This window comes from Ictalurus punctatus, chromosome 17, assembly GCF_001660625.3.
Source record: "Ictalurus punctatus breed USDA103 chromosome 17, Coco_2.0, whole genome shotgun sequence".
Classification (NCBI taxonomy): domain Eukaryota; kingdom Metazoa; phylum Chordata; class Actinopteri; order Siluriformes; family Ictaluridae; genus Ictalurus; species Ictalurus punctatus.
In genome coordinates, this window is record NC_030432.2 from 1,549,243 (window position 1) to 1,570,316 (window position 21,074).

The following is a 21,074-nucleotide window of genomic DNA, read 5'->3' on the forward strand; positions in this document are numbered from 1 at the left end:
TTAGGTACAGGAAGAGACCTGCGAAACCATTAGACCCTGAACAAACATAACGCCCTTCTTTAATTGCTGTTTGCTTCGTTGGTTTAGGGGACAGCAGTAAAACGTAGGCCTGTTTCATAAACCGTGAGTTATTAGGACGTAAAATTAATTTGTTTTAGGAGAGCTAATGAACAAGTGTGCAGATATGCCGGGTTCGGGCCGGGGAAGAGAATACTATTGAAAGTGTGAGGAATTTAGACAGTTCGGTAGAACTATTTAACTACAGTAAAACACTGTTCAAAAGGAAAACCTCATAAAAAGAGTATTATAAATCTGCGGGTGGGTGAGTTTGGTGTGTGTGTTAATAACTATGGCTTCTAGTACTGTGTCATTAGTCTATTCATGGAGTCTAATTGAAGTTTTCTAAAGACGCAGCTCGTCACAGTTGGCTAACGCGACACAGAGCATTCATAAACTCTGAGCACATTGTTGTTGTTTTTTTTTTTTTTTAAAGATAATCCCTAATTCCTTATTAGTTGTGTGCTTAATGATTGCACAGAGAAGCAATACACAAAAGGAGCTCCAGCGCCACAAAACAGCCCTGCTTTCAACGTTTCATATCATAAAATGCAACATTCTGCCATTAAAGGATAAGTAGGAAATATAAAACATGGAACAGTTAGTTCCTGTTGCATTATGGAAGTTGTAAACACCAACGCTAACGCTACAAAGAAACATATGCAGTAAAATGTAACCTTGGATTATAAATGGCACAATTTTTGTGATGGACCTATTATAGTGCCCCTGATTGTTGTCATGGTTACAATCCAACTTGCTTACTGAGTACATGGAGAATTGTTTTAGAAATAAGATGAAATATTTGACTGGATCTGCTTAATTATTTAAGTATGAACTGTGGAACAATGTCCTGATATTAAAATCTTTTCTTCAGATGAGTTTCTTTATAATGAATTAAAATGTAATGAATTATAATTACAGACATATAGATAAAATAACTGTTTGCAAAATCTTTCCAATGAAATAATAAGCTGACTTAATAGTTAAAGTGAAAATTGTTTAAATATGTAAATTAGTATAGAATTTATAAAATGAAAGTTTCTCATAAGATGTTGCTATTTAAATGCTTTGTTAGCATAAAGGTGTGCTTTTCCACTCATCTGCATAAAGAAGTGCTTTTGTATGCATTAACATAAAGGTGTGCATTTTCAGTATATTTGCAGCAAAAGGTGTTTGTTTGCTTTTTTCACTCATGTGCATAAAGTTGGGGTTTTATTTGCTCGTTTGCATAAAGGAGTGCTTTTTTTTTTTTTAGACATTATGTTAATAAAGGTATACTTTACATTCATTTGCATATAGGCATGGTTTTCATTGCCCATGCTTTTGTCACTTAGTTGCATAAAGGTAGGGTTTGTCTACTATTTGCATGGAGGCGGAGTCTTCCACTTATTTGCATAAAGGCATGTTTTCTTCACTGATTTACGAAAATGTCTGCTTTTTCACTTATTTGCATAAAATCTGTTTTTTTTTCATTTATTTGCATAAAGGCATGTTTTCATTACTTAGTATTTAGTATGTAAAAGGTTTCTCTTTTATTGCAATATTTCTCAGCATATTTGCATCAAGCCATGTTTGCTTGTTTGTTTGCTTTTTTTAAAACTCATTTGCATAAAGGTGGGGTTTTATTTGCTCATTTCCATAAATGAGTGGGTTTTTTTAAGCATTAATATAAAGGTGTGAGTTTCATTTCTCGTTTGGTGTTCATTCATGTCTTTGTCTCATTTGCATGGAGGCGGAGTCTTCTATTTATTTGCATAAAGGGATGTATTCTTTACTGATTTACATAGACGTCTGCTTTTTCACTTATTTGCATAAACTCAGGGTTTTTTTCACTCATTTGCATAAAGGCATGTCTTCATTACTTACTATTTAGTATGTAAAAGGTTTATCTTTTATTGCAATATTTCTCAGCGTATTTGCATCAAGCCGTGTTTGCTTGTTTGTTTGCATTCATTTGCATAAAGGCGGGGTTTGCGAAGGCGCGCGCGTGAGTATCCCGTTGCCGTGACGACCGGGAAAGCGTGCCAACCGCGCGCTCGCGCAGGGGGGCAGCACCATCAGCAGCGGCGGCAGCGCGAGCGGCAGCAGCGATGTATAGCGGTGCAGCGGGAGCGCGCGCACAGACCGCGGAGAGAGAGAGCGCGCGCTCCGAATCCACTCAGGCTGTGCCTCCTCGCGCAGCGAGCGGCGCATCATCACGGACCGGATCTCTGCGGCTCCTGTGTTTATTTTTTGTACCCCTGAACTCGCGTTTTTTTTCAGAGCGAATCCGCGCACAAAAGTGAGAGAATTTTTTAGGAAACAGTTTCGGGACGGTTTGCAAAGCCACTCGAGCGCTTTTCATCACCTTTATTTTGAGCACGCACATACTTTTTTCCCCTCCTCTTCTCTTCTCTGTCTTTCTCTTGGATCTATCGCCGCGTGTTGTGTGCCGTGATGTCAGTGCGGAGGAACGCGTGCTGCTGGTGCCACTTGCACGCGACCCTGTTCCGACTGCTGTGTGTTCTTCTGCCCGCAGGCTTTCCCGCACGGAGCGTGGACGTTCAGCGCGCGACGGACAACATCACCGTGCGCCAGGGAGACACAGCCGTCATCAGGTAAGAGGAGAGAGAGAGTGAGTGTGTGTGTGTGTGTGTGCGCGCGTGTGTGCGCGCGTGCGGGTGCAACTTTTGCGCTTGCGACTCCACGCATGTGTGATCCTTTAAACTATTTTACGCATAATTCCAGTCATGCATTCTAATACTGGAGACCATAAAAAAAATATGAAAAAAATCTCCCAGATGTTTGAAAAATAAAAATAAAGCGAGGAAAATAAAATGCGCGTGTAAATTTTTTAGAGTTGTGAGGCTTTCTGCTGCATATTGGCAGCTTGTCTTCGGGGTTAATCTGCATGCACTTCATCAGCTGCTCTCCTGCTGCGAGGAAGAAGTGGTTCACAAATAAATATAAAAAATCAGATGAGCATGATAATGCCATCTGCCATCCAAATATCCAAATGGTGCTATGGACAGCATGGTGCATTTATTTATTTATTTATTTATTTATTTATTTATTTATTATTAAAAATTTTAATCCAGTGATTTTCTTTTGCATTAAATTTTATTTCAGCACTAGAAACCACAACTCACCATTATCATAGTTATTTCTCCTATCAATAAATTCAACTGGAATCTAATGATGATTTAAATAAGGTTCAGAAACAAAGGTGAGACACTGCATGTAGAAATGACAATTTCGGTCATTTGTTCAAGATTTTTTTTTATTAAATTGCATCACAGAAACATGTTTATTTCACTGTTTGTTTGCCTTTATCACGACCACCATATTATCTGAAACCTACATATTCGACTTTGAAGAACGCTTAAGCTCCACCCTCTTCACGATCGCATCACAGCGCTTACTAGAGTGTAAACACCTTAAACCGCTTTGTATTCTTCAAAGCGTTTTCTTTCCAATCAGAGTTTTTCTACACTCAGCAGCAAAATTCTCAGGTTTTAGATGCAGTCATGAATTTTTTTTTAAAAACGACAACGAATTTCCTCAAATTGTTTACAATTATTGGATCGCTGTTATTTTTTTATTAATTTTTTTTTTTTTTAAACAAAGTACGGTGTTTTCTTGATTAAAGAATGAAAAATGTAAAGCAGATTTCCCAGGAAACTTTGCTCCGAACGTCTTTCTCTCGAGAGCGTTTTCAGTGAGAAATAAATAATTAAATTCTGACTTCAAAACTTCACAAGACATCAAAAGAGTTTTGGTTGTATTAAGTATGCAAGTGTATACATATTTAATTACTAGACGCCTCATTTGCATGCATAAATTAGAACGAACAAAGCAGTTTAAGAATATTAGCGATCCACTGATTACAATATCTTTTTTGTTTGATTGTTGTGAAAAATCACTTGATGCAACCGAAGTGTTTTGCCCTAAAAACATCTTATAAATAGACAAAATATTCTTGTAGGTTTAAATAATGTGCCTATTTTTTAATAGCTTGTTGTTGTTATTTAATGAATCTGTAGTTGGTGGGTGGGTGAGTTTTTATTATTTTTACATTTTACGTTCAGAAGAACAAATTCAGAACTGCAAATCGGACTGCGAACGACTCGTTTAGACTTGCAGATTCACCGCTGTGCATTTTGAAATTTGGAAAACTGTTACAACTTTAGATTTTTTTAGTTAAATCTTTTTTTAAAACCAATATCCATTCTCCACACCACTAATCTATTTTCTCATAGCTAAGACATTCCTCTTATTATTATTATTATTATTATTATTATTATTATTATTATTATTATTATTATTCATTATCAGTAAAGTTACAATTGACATCATATTATGCGAAACTGATTGTTAAATCTTCTTGTGATAAGCTAGTTTGAATAATAGCCGAACGCCCACTACAACATCTCTGGGAAATTTGAAAAAGTTTGTCCAATGACGAGGAACAAGTGAGTTTTGCTAGCTAAAACAGAAGCAAACTACTTCCTGTCCCCAATGACCACACCGAACAACCACCCGAGCAACCACTGGTCACGCCTTTCTTTGTTTGTTTGTTTTCACGTTAACGATTATTTAGAGGCCTAACATTTGTTTTTGTTTTTTTTTAGTTTGTTATTAGCCACAGTTAGCTAATGATATTAAATTTGTAGCTGTAAAGATCTAGCCCAGTATTATTTTAGCTGGGATTTTTGCTTGTACGATGAAAAACAAATGAGGTATTCTTAGCTGTGCGATTTTTATGTCACATCATGTTATTTTTTTCCCCTCCCAAATTGCCATTCCAGTAAAGTCATTGGGTCTAACGCGGGCATGGTTAAGTCATGGTGAGAGTTGTGTACTTTAACCCAAGGCATGAGAATTTCGACTGAATTACAACAAGCAAGACTGAATTTCATTTCATTAGAATTGAAGACATGTACAAACTCTAACTTTACCCCGAACCCTAACCGAAACCTTGAGTTACTTAATGTAAATATCCTCTGACACGTCAGACAGAGCTCATGAAGAACTTGATAACAATCGTTAGAGCAGGACGAGGCGAGCGGACAGCTGTTAAATACTTAAACGTGCGACGAGCACATGGATCTCCACCCCGAGGACTGGAGATAACAACGCCTGGCGTGACTTCTGACAGTGAGGTGATTCTCATTACATTGTCGTCTGACAGATTGTAGGTCTTCCATAACAGCACGATGTTTGTTTGCAGGACTCCTTTATGAGGAATATGATCGTTTTTTTCTCAACCAGGTTTGTTCAATTCCTCCAGGACAAGATGAAGAAGAAATCCAATTATAGCACAATGTGATGGTTGGGTTTTAAAGATGTTCCTTCATTACCACTAAGAACAAAAACTGGTTCAGGGTACTTGGGTCGATCGCCATGTCCAGGTTTCTTTTGGGGTGTCCAGTTTCCTCTGTCCTTTGAAAAACATGCATCCCCCGCAAATCTCCCCATTTTATGTAATTTGGTCCCACTCATCAAGAGCTTCTGATTCCTTCTAACATTGACCTCTACGTTCTTACTGTCTGCTCAAACTCTGCAAAATTTGCCAAACTTTGCACGTTTCTTCTTGACATAGCTGTTCGAACTCTGCCAGAAGTCAGACACTGCCTTCTTCAAATCAGGCCTGGATTCAGACAGGGTCATGACAAAACTGACTTTTTATTTATTTATTTATTTATTTATTTTAGTTCTTTTCTAACAATTTTTATTGCTTGGTTCTCCACGATACGCCCACATTTCAGTCTTCTCTTGGACTTTTTTTTTTTTTTGCTTGTGAAAGCTCTGTAGTTTCATATTTCTAACCATATATATATGCAAGGTTTTAAAATAGCCACCAGGTGTTTGGGGAGGAATAACAGACTACCACTTATCTTATCTTGTCTGAAAAACAGACTACCACTTGTCAAGACATGCAATTTATTAAAGGTAAGAGCGCCACTCTGTTGTTCTTTAATATGAAATCATGCCACTGGGGAAAATTAGAAAGTTATGCAAGAAGTATAAAGCAAATGCTCTGTAAGAAGCTGATTATGAGGCTGATTTAAAAAAAAAAAAAGAGGCTTTCATTAAGTTTTAACGAATGGAGAAAATAAGCGGTATATTCTTGCAGTTGGGTGATTACGCCATGTGGCCCTTTTAATATTAAGTTGATACATTGTCATTTTTAAAAATGATTGAAAGAGAGCTTAAAGGAGATTAAAAATGATCAGTTGGTTTGGTATACCTTTGACATTGTAATAACTAAAACCTGGGGATGGGTGTGCTAATTTTTGCACACTGAACTGCTGAACAGCCAGTGACTTGTCTTTTGCTGCACACACCTTGGCTATTTTCAGTCTTAACTTCCTGTATCATGTGCTGCTGAGATTAGAGTAGATTATTTGCTTGAAGCGATTATTGTTTGTTTATTTGTAGTGTATCATTAAATGGTTTTCGGGAGTCCTCACGAGTGTGCGCAGGTTTGTATGCGTGAAGGTGAATTTGTGAGAATTTGATTGCTCACAAATCTCCGACTTCCTGTCAGCGCTCAGCTGCTTGTTTGCTTCTCTCAGGACTTTCATCTGCGCATCATTCGCGAGATACCTTTTTATGTGAAACAGTCACTTGACTGGAATGTTGCTTTCATTCATATTTTTCATCTTTTTTTGTTTTTTATTTTGCTTGTTCATGGTGTAATTACTGTATACCACTGTTTAATGCCATTTACATTTCGGCTGCAAACGTTATCCAACGGCGGCCTGTCATGTGGAGCACTGCTTCTCAAAATGGAGTCCATAGACTCTGAGTTATCCGTGATGTACATGCAGGACATCCATGATTGTTTTTTACTTTGTTCTGGAAATCATAACCCATTATTATTATTATTATTATTATTATTATTATTATTATTATTATTATTATTATTATAGTTATTATGCTGACTACTGAGAATATCCAAAATGATTGTACATATTCAAATAAAATGTTCCTCGGAGGTCTGTGGAATTTATTTTAAAGCTAAAGGCATCCCTTACTGCAAAAACTTTTGAGAACCCCAGGTGTAGAGCGCCCAAAAGAAGTTTTGCCTAGATCAACTTTTACGGGTTTGTTTGCAGAAAATATCCATTCAAGCGTTTATTTTAAAAAAGTGGGGGAAAAAATATGGCACAAACGCAAATCTGTCACCAAAAGTTAATGAAATGAGGCTCTCGAGGATGACTCTCAGTACAATGCTCCCGCCACCATGCTTCACTGTAGGGATGGTTTCTGAAAAAATAACATTACATGCTATAACATGACATTTCTTGCGTCACACAAAACAAATATTTTGGGAAATATAGTTTTGTATTTAAAATAAAGTGATTCTACTTAAGAAAGCATCTCAGTTTTGTTTTTATTAAAATCAATTAAAATAATTGACAAATAGTTGTTTTTAGTTAGCTCTAGCTGCTTTTTTTTTCATGTGAATCCATCAAAGTATAAAGAATTACATCTGTCCTCTGAAAAGCTCAGCTTATTGTCAACAACAAACTGAGTTAGCATGATTCCTCAAGTTTAGAAAATTAGCTTACCCTGTGATGATTTTATAGCATTGAGATTCAACAGATCCATTTGATGAGAACTGTTTATTTCTGTTTAGCTAACGCTACAATTGCATCACATTGGCATTCAAAACGCAGGCGAATTGAACACCTCAGCGAGTGCTAATCGGTAGTCTGTATATCAAAGTTCTCAGGCACTACTTGCGGAGGATTAGCCTTTGCCATTGTGAGGCTAATGAAACCTGTTGAGTTGGTGTGAGACGGGTTCGAGGTGTTTCAGTGTCCTCTCTCTCTCTCTCTCTCTCTCTCTCTCTCCGTCTCTCTCTGCATCCCTTTCTCTCTCTCTGAAAGGTTTTGACATTCCTCCACATAGCGAATTGTAATTCTCCAGACCTTTAGAGGTTTTGTTAAACTCGATTTGGAGGCCCTGCACAGCCTCTGGCTGCGTTTCTGTATTCATGAGAAGCATCAGCGATGATGAAAATGAGGGATGAGAGTCTGTGTGAGGCAGGGTTGTTGTGTACGGTAGCCTGGAGGAGTCAACTAGACCCTTTTCCATCAGCCTCGGGCTATGGTGGAAATCTCCTGCTGTATGTCTCTAGCCTGTGTCTGCTTCGGTTTCATAAACAGTGCTAGAATATATATATCTATATACATGTGTGTACTGTGTATTAAGATCTAAAATTATATATTCCAACAATGTAAAAAAAAGAGCTGAAATTAGGAGTAAGGAATGTGTGCGTGTGTGTTAAAAAAAATCCTGACTCCCCATTTCAGGTAATTTTATTATTATTATCTATCTGTCCATTTTCTGTACGGCTTAACCTACACTGTGTCGCAGGGAGCCTGGAGCTTATAGGAGACTCGGGGCACGACGCGGTGGACACCCTGGTCAGGGTGCCTACCCATCGCAGGGCACAATCACACACTCATTTATACACTACGGACAATTTGGAAATGCCAATCAGCCTACAACGCATGTCTTTGGACTGGGGGAGGAAACCGGAGTACCTGGAGGAAACCCCCGAAGCAAGGGGAGAACACGCAGACTCCGCACACACGGGGCAGCGGCAGGAATCGAACCTCCAACCCTGGAGGTGTAAGGAAAATTTGTTAAACACTAAGCCACCGAGCCCCCATATTATTAATTTTATTATCCATCCATCCATCCATCTTCTATACCGCTTATCCTTTTCACGGTCACGGGGAACCTGGAGCCATTCCCAGGGAGCATCGGGCACAAGGTGGGGTACACCCTGGACAGGGTTCCAATCCATCGCAGGGCACAATCACATACACACTCACACACACATTCATACACTATGGACACTTTGGACACGCCAATCAGCCTACCATGCATGTGTTTGGACTGGGGGAGGAAACCAGAGTACCCGGAGGAAACCCCCGCAGCACGGGGAGAACATGCAAACTCCGCACACACAGGGCCACGGTGGGAATCGAACCCCTGACCCTAGAGGTGTGAGGAGGACGTGCTAACCACTAACCACCGTGCGCCCTAATTTTATTATTATTATTATTAGTAGTAGTAGTAGTAGTAGTAGTTGTTTACCACAGTTTTATACTTTCCTCTGACCATACTGAATCTGACAAACCACATACAGAATAAGAATTATTCGCTAATATTCAATAGATTCATTTTAATCGTTAATTGATGGATGAAGTCAAAAGGACAAGATTAGAAATGACAAGAATAACAAGACATCAAGATCTTAACTAGAAATTGAGTTATGAAACAGTGAGATAATAATTTAAAATAATCTAGCCATGAATCTAGTAGGTCAAAATAATGGCATATTAAATCAGAATAATTACTTAATATCTTAATAATGCGATAATGCCTTGAAATAACTACATACTGTCTTGAAATAACAAGATAATGCCTCAAAATAGTAAGATAGTATCGTGAATTAATGCGATAATACCTCAAAATGATGACATATTATTTTAAAATAATACCTCAAAATAACATATTTTAAAATAACAAGATACCATAATACCTCAAACTGATAAGGTGATATCTTGAAATAATGAGATAATACCTCAAAATAACAAGATAGTATCTTGAAATAATGAGATAATGCCTTGAAATTATGACAATATTTTGAAACAATGACAATACCACAAAATAACAACATAATATTTTGAAGTAACAACATATTATAATTTCTTGAAATAAAGATAGTACCTGGAAATAACAAGATAATATATCAAAATAATAACATAATAGTCGGGGTGAGGGGAAATAATTGTTTGTATGATGCATCACAATACTTTGTTAAAAGATTCTGCATCCAAGAGATTGCTTAAAACCCAATTCTCCAAAACATTTAAGCATTTTCACTTCAGATGATTTAAGAATACATGTTTATGTTCGAAATGCCAAAGAGGGAGCGATGTCATTGCAGAAGTAACAAGTAGTAAGTAACATTCACAGCAAGTAGTCAAACCAGCACTTTCTTTTTTTAAAAACTGACATTTGGGAACACTTTGGGTTTTATGAAGCCGACAGTAAAAATGGCTTTGCAAGACGTTTGCAATTTGCCAGACCTATTACGTCAAGATCAAAGACTTTTCCGCCCCACAGCTAGCATTAGCAGGAAAAACCAAAGTTGTATCATAGTTCACACCAAAATCTGAAAATAAATTTATTCCATGTTTGCAAAATAGTAATTGGGATGCTTTGGATTGAATCATTTGGATTGAAGTCGTAAAATATTCATATCTGTTTTCGTATTCAGATTTAAACTGGAATTGGGCATGTTTTTTTTTTTTTTTTTTTTTTTTTTAATAGAATTTTTCCCACCCTCGATGTGAAATTACAACTTCTAAAAATGAAGTGAAAAACAATCAGAAACATTGTATGAAAAATTAGGAAAAACAAAAATGTTACAATAACCTGGTTGAATAAGTTTGCACACCCTTTTATAATTGGCGATGTGGCTGGGTTTATATTCAATCTCATGTACAAAAGCAATTACCATCCAGCCGTCATCAGTGAAATGAGTCTGTTTAACCCCAAACAAAGACCTGCTGTTTCTGTAGGATGTTCCTCACATCTTCTTGGTTTCATTTGACTGCCGAAGCCATGGTCCACAAAGAGCTGACAGTGCCTGTACGGGGGTCTCACTGTCCAAAAGGAGTTGATCAGGAGACGGGTACAGTTTTTTATTTTACCAAACCGTGGAACATTGTGATTGCCATCATGATCAAGTGCAGAAAATGGAGTACCGCAGTGACGTTAGCAAAAGCATTACGTCCCTCCAAGATTTACAAAAGGACAGGACAAAAACCTACCAGGGAGGCTGCCAAGAGACCTACGGAAACAGTAAAGGAGCTGCAGGAACATCTGACAAGTACTGATTACGCTCTGTATGTGACAATAATCTCTCGTATTCTTCACATGTCTGGGCTATGAGGTAGGGTTGCTAGACAGAAGAGCTTTCTCATGAAAAACATCCAAGCTCAACTAAATCACCCAAACCATGCGGCAAAATGTGTTCAAAATTCCAAAAGGGATGTTTGGTGCACATCACCAAAAGAACACCATCCCCATGGTGAAGCATGGTGGAGGCAGCATTATACTTTAGGGCACCTTTTCTTCAGCCAGAACTGAGGCTTTTATCAAAGTGGAGGGAATCATGAATAGCTACAAATACCAGTCGATTTTAGTGCAAAACCTTCAGGTGTCTGCTATTAAGCTGAAGACGAAAAGGAATTTCACCTTTCAGCACGACAACGACCCAAAGCACACATCCAAGTCAACAAAGGAACGGCTTAACCAAAAGATGATCAATGTTTTTGAATGATCATGAGCTAGAGCCCAGACCTGAATTCAACTGAAAATCTGTGGGGTGACCTGTAGCGTGCTGTGCACAGGCGATGCCTTTAGAGTTTTTGAATGTTTTTGCAAGAAAGAGTGGGAAAATATTGCCAGGTCAAGACATGCCACACTGACAGACTCTTACCCAAACAGACTGAGTGGAGAAATAACTCCAAAAAGTGCTTCGACAAAGTATTAGTTTAGGGGTGTACACACTTATGCAACCAGGATATTGTAAGTATTTGACCCCCCCCCCCCCCCACCCCCCCCCCCCCCCTACAAAGTGTGATTGTTTTCCGCTTTATTCGTATACTTTGCAATTTCACATTAAAGATGGGAAAAGATCTGACATGATTGATCTTAAGAGACACGTGGTGACACGTGACATCAGAGTTGGATGACAGGATGAAAAATATAAACCTCACGATTCTTGGAGACATTTCTACGATACACCGTGAGCATCATGCATATTAGCGACCACACTGCCAGCGAAACAGTACAGTTACGAAGTGAAAACAAGTGAAAATCTGAGTTCAAGGATACATTTGTCGACAAAATTACAGGACAGGATTGAAACGTTTGTCTTCTTTCTCCTTCCTTTGTATTCACGACCAATCTGAAAATAAAACGCATGTTCAGCACCCAATGCCCGTTTCCGTAACAAATGACAAGAAACCCGGACGAAATGGAGGAGCGGATGAGAGCTGTCGGAGTTATAAACATCCGGCGGAAAGCAATTCTTCCCTCATCCTGCTGAGAAAGCCTTCCGTCACGTTCATGTTCTTACTTAGCTACGATGCTCCAACACCGTAACTGACACATTAGATTAGCGGAATTATCATTCGCCTTACGCGTAGCGTACGGTGCCTGTCTTAATAATGTAAGAAATAGAAGGGGAAAAGAAACACCCCAGGGCATCCTGATATAGGAAAATAATCAACAACAGCAATTTGGTGACGTTTGAATGACACATTTTATCTGTTAACAGTTAACACTCCTGTCCCTTGCATAAGTTTACACCCCCTATTAACTTTACCAGATTTTAAAATAGACTTACTTGGGAATTTATAAAAGAAATCTACACAAAATAACCCAAAATATTGACGCAAGTGTGTGTTTGTCTGTGTGTGTGTGTGTGTGTGTGTGTGTGTGTGTGTGTGTGTGTTCACTTGCACTTTAACTGCAAACAGTTGCCATCAGAAATATCAGTTGAATGGAGTCAATAATTAAAGTGTCACATGATCTCAGTATAACTACACCTGTTCGTGGAAGAAAGCAGAGTTTGTTCAAGAACATATCTAAACACACAGCATCATGAAGACCAAGGAGCTCTCCAAACACAAAAAGTTCTGGAAAAGTATTTATATATATATATATATATATATATATATATATATATATATATATATATATATATATATATAGTCTGGAGTTGCCTTTAGCTTGGATAAGGAGGGTCCTACTGAGTCCTTGGTGATTTAGGACACTTCAAATGTCGCTCTAAACCGTCAATCACGCGAGCTGTTTATCTTGTTTTCTCGGACACAACGAGACCCCGTGTGCACACTTTGTTCGAATCCATTTGAGCTAAATGTCCGGATGGTATCTTAGGAATCGCACTCTCATTTAAGTACCCGAGGATTCTGGGCCTCGCGGCTTTCTGTTCATTCAGTCGGAGCAGCGGCGTCAACGTCAGCTTCAAGGGGCTTTATAAGGCTTTTCTCCCACATTTCAACAGTTTTAATTGCTTTCCAACACATGGTGGGTGCCGATGGCAGCGCAGAGAGGAAGAGAGAAAGAGAAAGTGTCGGAAAAATGACATCACTTTATTAAAACATTAATGACACGTCAACAGTTCTGCCCTGGGTCAGTTCTCCTCTCATTCTTTACAATTTTTTTCCCCCTCTCACTTTAACTATTTTTAAAGAAAGACTGACAGGAAGACAAAACAATGCACAGAAGATGTAAGTGTGTGTGTGTGTGTGGTTGTGACTTTCCTCTAAGCTGACACCTTGTCAACACTTCATCAATCACTGGATAAATTTGAGCGCTAGCAAAGAAAGACCTCTTTTTTCCTTTTTTTTTTTTTTTTTACCACGCAGTCCATTTCAGGGTTAAGGCAAGGTCTCGTGTTTTCATATCAGCGCTTGTCAGGAGCGAGCGGCCCCGGCTTCGTGGGACCACTACGGGCTCAGGCGCACACGTGTTCCACGCTTAGCGAAGGTTAATTTGCAGGTTTCAGCCACAGCATTATTGGTTTTGTGTTTGAAGCTCTTCATCGGGATCCTCCGAGTCGGGGAAACGCCGCAGGACAGGTTGGTAGCTTGTTTGTTTGCTTGCTGGACGAGAATAAAAGTTTAAAAACATGGCGGAGTCACTTCAGCTGGGAATCACGTAACTGATGTAGTTTTGTAGCCACAGGAACTTGTACTGCAGATGCTCTACATAAACAAAAATGTGCGTGATCGTAGATGTGGTGAAATTTTCTGAAGGGTAAGGAAGGAGATGTTTATTTCACATGTATGGAAGGAGTCTCCGGTGTCAGGTAAAGCTGTACGTTTACGCTTTTTGTGGCTGCTCGCTCACAGGACAGTTTCATTTACATTACATGTTGCTAAAAATGGATAAAAAAGTGTCTTAATAAATAACAATTATACCATGATTGCAGAATAAAATATTTTGCCGTTACAGGAAAATGATCAACTTCATGGTGGGAGCAGTAACAGTATTGTTGATTATTTTTCTGGAACAGCACCACACAGAGCGTTTTGAATATTTCATGCAGCTTTGGACCTTGTGACTTTTATTAAGTTAGAAATGATGCAGTGTAAACAGTGCTTGCACCAGATACAGGACTGTTTTTTTATTTATTTTTTTTTTTTCTGTCTCTTTGTGTGTATGTGTGTGTGTGTGTGTGTGTGTGTGTGTGTTGAATAGACTGTGGCGATATTGATATTTTCAGGCTGAAATTGAATTCGAACTCCAACCTTGTTAGTTTGTTTCGTTCCCCACAGAGCTCAAATAATATTAAGCTCTACATCGTTACATTAAATTAAATACAGGTACAGATTGGATTTTCCTCTCCATTTAATTCTGCTAGGGTTGTGTTTTGTGTGTGTGTGTGTGTGTGTGTGTGTGTGTGTGTGTGTGTGTGTGTTGTGGGTGTTTTTGTTTCAGGCAGGAATCTCGAAAGACTTGTTAAAATATAATATTGCAGTTATATGGCCAAACTGAAAGCACGGTATGACTTGTGCTGTATTAAAATCTGACGCTGAAGTCATGAACTCTAACTCCGCTTACAACATAACGCATCGCTCACAGGATGTCCTACAACTACAATAAACAAACTATGACTTGGGCAATATGCGAAAGCACAATTCGATTGTTCTTACTAGTTTCGAGATCTCATGTTACAGCACTTCCATCCATCTCTGACTGCCTGCTGTTCCGTAAACATATTCCACATATTATACTTTATAGGAGATCCTTTTTTTTTTTTTTTTTTTTTTAAATGTTTGGAACAATCTATCACTGATTTTTTTTTTTTAAAGTTTCTTTTTTGTTTTTTCTGCTTTTATTATTATTTGTGTTAACCTTTACATTACTTTTACTTGAAATATTGCAGTTTTATTTAATTTAGTTATTTTTGTTATATTTTTATTTGTTATACTATATTTCATTATTGGGCTGTTCTACGATTTTATTCTTGATAACCATATATTTACTTATTTGTTTATTTCATTTTGTTTATTTATTTATTAGAGCTGCATTTAAAAAAATGTAAATGCATTTATTATTATTATTATTATTATTATTATTATTATTATTATTATAGGGGGCGAAGCACCATAGGTGCTTTTCAAAACCGTTCTCCCATAACAGACTGGCAAATGCCTGAAACTGCAAGTCATTGCAAATCATATTATTAAGGGGCCAAGCACGGAAGGCATGTAGGCACCCTATAGTTATTCCGTTTTCTCCTTCTTCTTCTTCTTCTTCTTCTTCTTCTTCTTCTTCTTCTTCTGACTACGTTGTCTATGGCAGCCCATATAGAACCGTCTGGTAAAAAGTTGTGAAATTTGGCAGATTGATTTGGGAGGGTCTAAAGAATATTCTGACCAAATTTGGGCCAAGTGCTGCCAACATTCTAGCGCCACCATTGCGTCAAATTTGGGCCTAATTTGGAAGTACATTTATAGTCATAACTTTTGAACCATGTGTCCAAAATTCAAAAGCTAGGATTCCCCGGGGAGCAAGACGAGTTCAACACCCTGTGATGTCAATTTCTGAGAAATTGTATTTTCCGCCAGCTTGGATTTTGTCAAAAACAGTTTTTTTTGCTATTCCTTCTACAAATTTTGTCCAATCAGCACCAAACTTGGCACACGTTGTGTTCAGAGTCTCCCAAAAGTTATCAAAAGAATTTTGAATATTCTAAACAGTTTTCCTGTAATATTGTTGTTGTTGTTGTCCTTTTTCAATTTTTTTATTTGTATCATACATTTTTATATTTTGTATTATTTTCCTTTTTTCTCTAATTGCTTTTTTTTTCTTCATTTTTATTATTTGTGCTATTATTTTTTTTGGAACACTGCATTTTTATATGTATGAAAGACACTATATAAATGAAATGTTGTTGTTGTTATTATTATTATTATTATTATTATTATTATTATTATTATATAATGAGAATGGAGATGCCATGATACATTATGCTTAAAAATAATTAATTAAATGATTAAAGCACGTGTTGGTCAGAAATCACACAGAACTCTTCCATGACAGAAAACATAAAAACCTGATTTGTTTAAGGCTCATTTGCATTTTGTGCTATAAAGGCTAACATAACCATTAACAAGTTTTATACTGTGCAGCCTGAATGTACACCATCTCCAAGCACACGGGAATGTTCTTAGTAAGAGCTTTCTTCAAGTGGATTAATCCCAGCCGATTGGGATCCACTCCGCGATCAGAGCGACGCCTATGTTAGGACTATGAATAACTCATTTGTCATAAAGGCTTCCTGTTTGGAATTTTAAATGACGGCTGCCGAGAAGGCCTGAGTTTAGGACTCTCTCTCGGATGAGCGCTAATGGAATGAGGCGCACATTACTCATTTCCTGATCCGTGCTCGGCTTCGATTAGATGGAAACAATTTAGCATCTCGTATGAATGAAATCCGCTCAACCGCTCGAGTAATTAAAAAATAGGACAGCCCTGTTTGGCGAGTAAAAGCAAATGTTTTTAGCTTAATGTCCAATTAAGGCAAATCAAAGGGTCTTTCGAGCGCTGGGAATTGTTCTGTCACGTAACAATGAAGTGATAGCCAGGTTTTGAGTGAATGAAAGATTCCTAATAAACTCTTGAACACATGCACACCTATAAAACATTGGAACTATTCCACAAGTTCAACAGGATTCGTTAATTTCCTGGAGATCATGAGAAGAAGAAAAATAAGTCATTATTTTGTCTTTTCTGCCTGATGACAGTACAATCCTCTTACACAAATTATAGACTGCAAGTAAATGATAAATTAATTATCTATATATATGGGCGTATATAAAGGTAGGGGGGTGTCTAAAGGTTTCTCATTGGAGAAAGGAGCTTTTTGCTTGGAACTGCATTGGCCAATCAGCGTTAAGTATACAGATACCTCATTTGTTTTGGACCGGAAGAATATGATGAACGCTTCCAGTATTTACATTGCGTTAGTACTTCTCAGACAAAACTTTCACGGTTTTAGTTTGCATGTGCTTACAGAGAAACATACAATTGTTAATCATAGTTGTATTACAAGTTAAACAGTAGAAATGGACACTTATATGATACATGTTTTTTGCTATCGTGTGCAGTCAATCCAATGGTAATAGACAAGAAAGCAAATTTCGAACTTATGAACTTAACTTCTTTTAAGAGATATTGGTATCTTTCAAATAATCATTGTAATTGGTTTTTGATTAACTGCTGGTACACCAAGACCAAAACAAACTGGTGATGACGTCAGTAATCCGTGGCCGTGCCGTCTCAATGATAGAAAGAAGTTCTGAAGATAAATTTTTATCGAATATTTTTATTGTCATTATCACCATTCTGACAGTCAAAGAAGGGAAATAAGCTTAGGAATAGTGACACACCCGTTGTCTACGTCAGACTTGTCACTTCCTGTTAATAAACCTGTTGGTCAATAGCGTTTAAGCTTACAGTTTAAGCCCTTCAGCGGAACAGACAGTATTCATGACCAATTGAAATGACCTTTTGACACGCCCATACCTTTCGACACGGATTATATTAATGCCTCGATCCGAAACGAATCCACAAATTAAGACAAATATGACTAGCGGTTAAATTAGGACAAAAGGAGGAGGAGTTATTATGTGTCTATGGTAACCGATGCTCTGCAGTGGCTGAGCTGCATTACTGGAAGTCTTAGCGCGTGCTGTGCTTAGGAGGCGCTCTTTCACCAGTTAGTCACAATTGTTTCAGCTCTGTGTGAGCTTTTCTGGCTAAATGTCAACGTGCCATGAAAACGCTTGGAAATGTATGGCTGATTTGCATTTATCTACGAACATTTTGAAGGAAATCGGTGACTTTTGTGAGATTTTTGAAAATCCGAATTTTTCATGTTTTCATTTTGCAGGTTGACTTTTAGCACAACTTTACTAAATGAACGTTTAATAAGGACAAAGAAACCTTGTAAAAATGAGATATTGTTGCCCGGCGGTGGATTGAAACCTTTTTTTTTAAGAGCAGTAAAGGCACCTCAATCGTGGAATCACCTTTAATTCCATGTTTAACTTTCAGCACGTTCTCCTTGCTCTCACGGGAAAAAGGGATGTCTCTAAAATTGCGTCATGCAGACGAAACTCTGGCTTGTGTTGAGCGTTCCTTTTTGTCTTTTTCCTCTCTTCTCCTAAAGCATCCCTACATGACTGGTGTACTTTAAATAAAGATCCGAACGCCATGACTTTCCTTGGCGCATGTCTTTCACTTGTTCTTTTTTTGTAACAGGCTGTGTTTTTATTAACGCTCCCTTACATATCAACTCTCCTGAATCTCTTCCTTTTCCTCTCCAGACGACGTGACGACGAGTGGTGACGGAGATCATGCCCAGTGCAGCTCTTTATCATATTGTAGTATGTGCCAAAACGCACACGTTTATTTCTCCTAATTTTGTGCAAATGTTATTGCCCCCCCGCTGCATGCTGTATTCTAAACAGGCGGCTTCCTGCTGCTGCCCGGCGAGGCGGCGATGATTAATTTGCTTTGTGCTGCGGCAAATGTTGCGGGCTGAAGTTTGGCGCGACACGATTAATTTTACATGCCAGGGGCTTGTTGTAATGCATCAGCTGAATAGATCCATGTAGCACGGAGAAGGTGCTATCAGCTTGTTCATTGCACCTAAATCACTTTGAGATCGTACTTAATCTAGTCGGCGTATTGCTATATTATTAGATAGACTTTACTTCACAGGGAAAAGAAAAAAAAATTATTTGGCACGACCCCAAAATCAGGCACTCTGAAAATCTGTTCAGAGCAGCAAAAAGACAGATGGAGGCTCTTTCAGAGTGACGAGCGTAAAAAATGCTTGGGGCGACTCGAAAATCGAGCCGAATTCCTTAAACGGGGGCGTGTTTGTATCAACACAGACGGAAATGTTGAACTTATTTAACACCATCTTCTTAATATTAGACAGCGCTGGAGGTTAAAGCTGCATCCGATTATTATAAAAAGAGATTTATTAGCTTCCGACTAAAGCACGATAGAAAATTCACCCATATGCCTTCGTTGATGGCGCCGTTGATGGGATGCTGAGATCGTACACACTTTATCTAATTTACGACGTGGCCTTGACTGCATCTTGATACCGCAGTCGAAAGTCACCATATGGTATGACTATCACTTTTTTCAAGTTTCACATCACAAAAAAGCAGTGTTGCAAAAAAAAAAAAAAAAAAAAAAGAAGAAGTTTTTGTTTTTGTTTTTTAAAAAGGAGAAAAGTAATAACCTGGGCCGCATTCCAAAAAAATCTGGAAAAAACAAAAACCCCACATTCATTCAGTGTAATCTACTTGGTGCCAGTGTGGAGTTTTAATTTTTAAATGATGCAGTTTCCTCTGATTCCACATAATGTGTTTCAATTGAACCTGTTTAAACTCATTTCCAAGGTCAGGGCAAGAACTGAATTCAGAAGTTCGCTGCATCACGGATGGGCTGAATGTTCAGGAGGTGAGAATTCTTTTCTTTTTCTCCTTTCTTAATAAGGATGTTTCAAGAAAACTGAGAAGCTCCACGTTGACGTCAGGTTCGCTTTTGAAGCGTTGTGCGTTGGAAAATTGAGAGGAGTCGAAAAAATTCAGATCCTGTAACGTACGAATTTTGTAACTGTGCGTTCAAGTCCTCCTGGGAGGTTCATCTTTACGAGTCGGGGAGTCATAATTACGACGTCACTTCGGTCCGAGCAAGATGGCGGTGTACCTTCTCTTAATTAACTACACTAAAAAAAAACCAGCGAGGTTGTTTTTTAACTCTGCTTCTAGAAAACCAAGAACAAAGAACGCACATCCGGAAAATCAGCTTCTGAGACGAGTAAACATTCAATTTCGACAAATTTACCGTCGACTTCAGACGTCACATCCATTCATGGTTCCACCGTGTTTTTTTTTTCCTGACACGCCCCAAACACAGAGCTCAAAGAAAGTTTCCCACTCGTAATTACGTCTTTGCGGTAGCGTTCAACATGTAAATACGATCTTTCCGACATGACTTGAATGGAGTTAGAATGTTATAGCCGAGGTAAGACAAATCCCGCTTAGCTGTTTTTTTTTTTTTTTTTTGGCTTACGTATTGATGTACTGATCAATGTCGTGCATTAGAGACTCTCTTACACTAGGTGGCATTGTTGACATAATGCGATAGTGAAAAACCGCTGCTCAAGAAAGATCCGGCATGCAACTGATTTTAATCATCTCAATGAGGCGCTTCCATTAAGAAATCAGCTTAATGTGCGCAACGTGCGTAACCCGACTCTGAATACGAGAAACTTTCCCTGCAAAAACACTGTAGGCCTAAAGTCTATTATAAGTCTATTATAAGTCTATAGTAAGTCTATTCTAAGTCTAAGTTTATACTAAGTCTATACTAAGTCTATTATAAATCTATACTAAGTCTATACTAAGTCTATTCTAAGTCTATACTAAGTCTACAATAAGTCAATTATAAGACTATACCAAGTCTATTATAAGTCTATACTAAGCCAAAAACAAATTTGACGATTTATTTCCTGTTTCAGGAATCATGCAGCCTTACACATTATGTTTAATTAGTTTCAGTGAAAGTGTTTTTTTTTTTTTTAATAATTTTTCTTTTTAAATAAAGACAGCTATCTATCAAGTCTGAAACATTTTTGGATTGTCTGAAAAGGTTCAGATTCACGTCTTTGTTGTTGTTGTTGTTGTTGTTGTTGTTGTTGTTGTTTATCAGAAGTGCGTGTTGCTGCAGTTGCTTAAAATCACAACGATTCCTGAGTGGATCCTTAATGCAGTGGATTTAGCATTCAGCCTCAGTGTCACACTCAGCTACAGAGGACGCTTGTCCTTCCAGCACTCTGAGCCATCTGTGGGTATTTGTGTGTGTGTGTGTGTATGTGTGAG

General features: G+C 38.0%; 1 protein-coding gene across 2 annotated transcripts in view; it reads left to right on the forward strand.

Annotated features, from left to right (window-relative positions):
* The window catches only part of lsamp (limbic system associated membrane protein), a 241,228-nt gene that overhangs the window by 36,411 nt on the left and 183,743 nt on the right, over positions 1-21,074 (forward strand). Inside the window, exon 2 of one of the 2 annotated variants that reach the window (XM_047161572.2) lies at positions 2,576-2,654. In XM_047161572.2, the coding sequence (XP_047017528.2) occupies positions 2,576-2,654 (79 nt within the window). Of the gene's footprint in view, positions 1-1,911; positions 2,655-21,074 lie in introns of those variants that run through there. The other variant, XM_017491048.3, reaches the window with a different exon arrangement.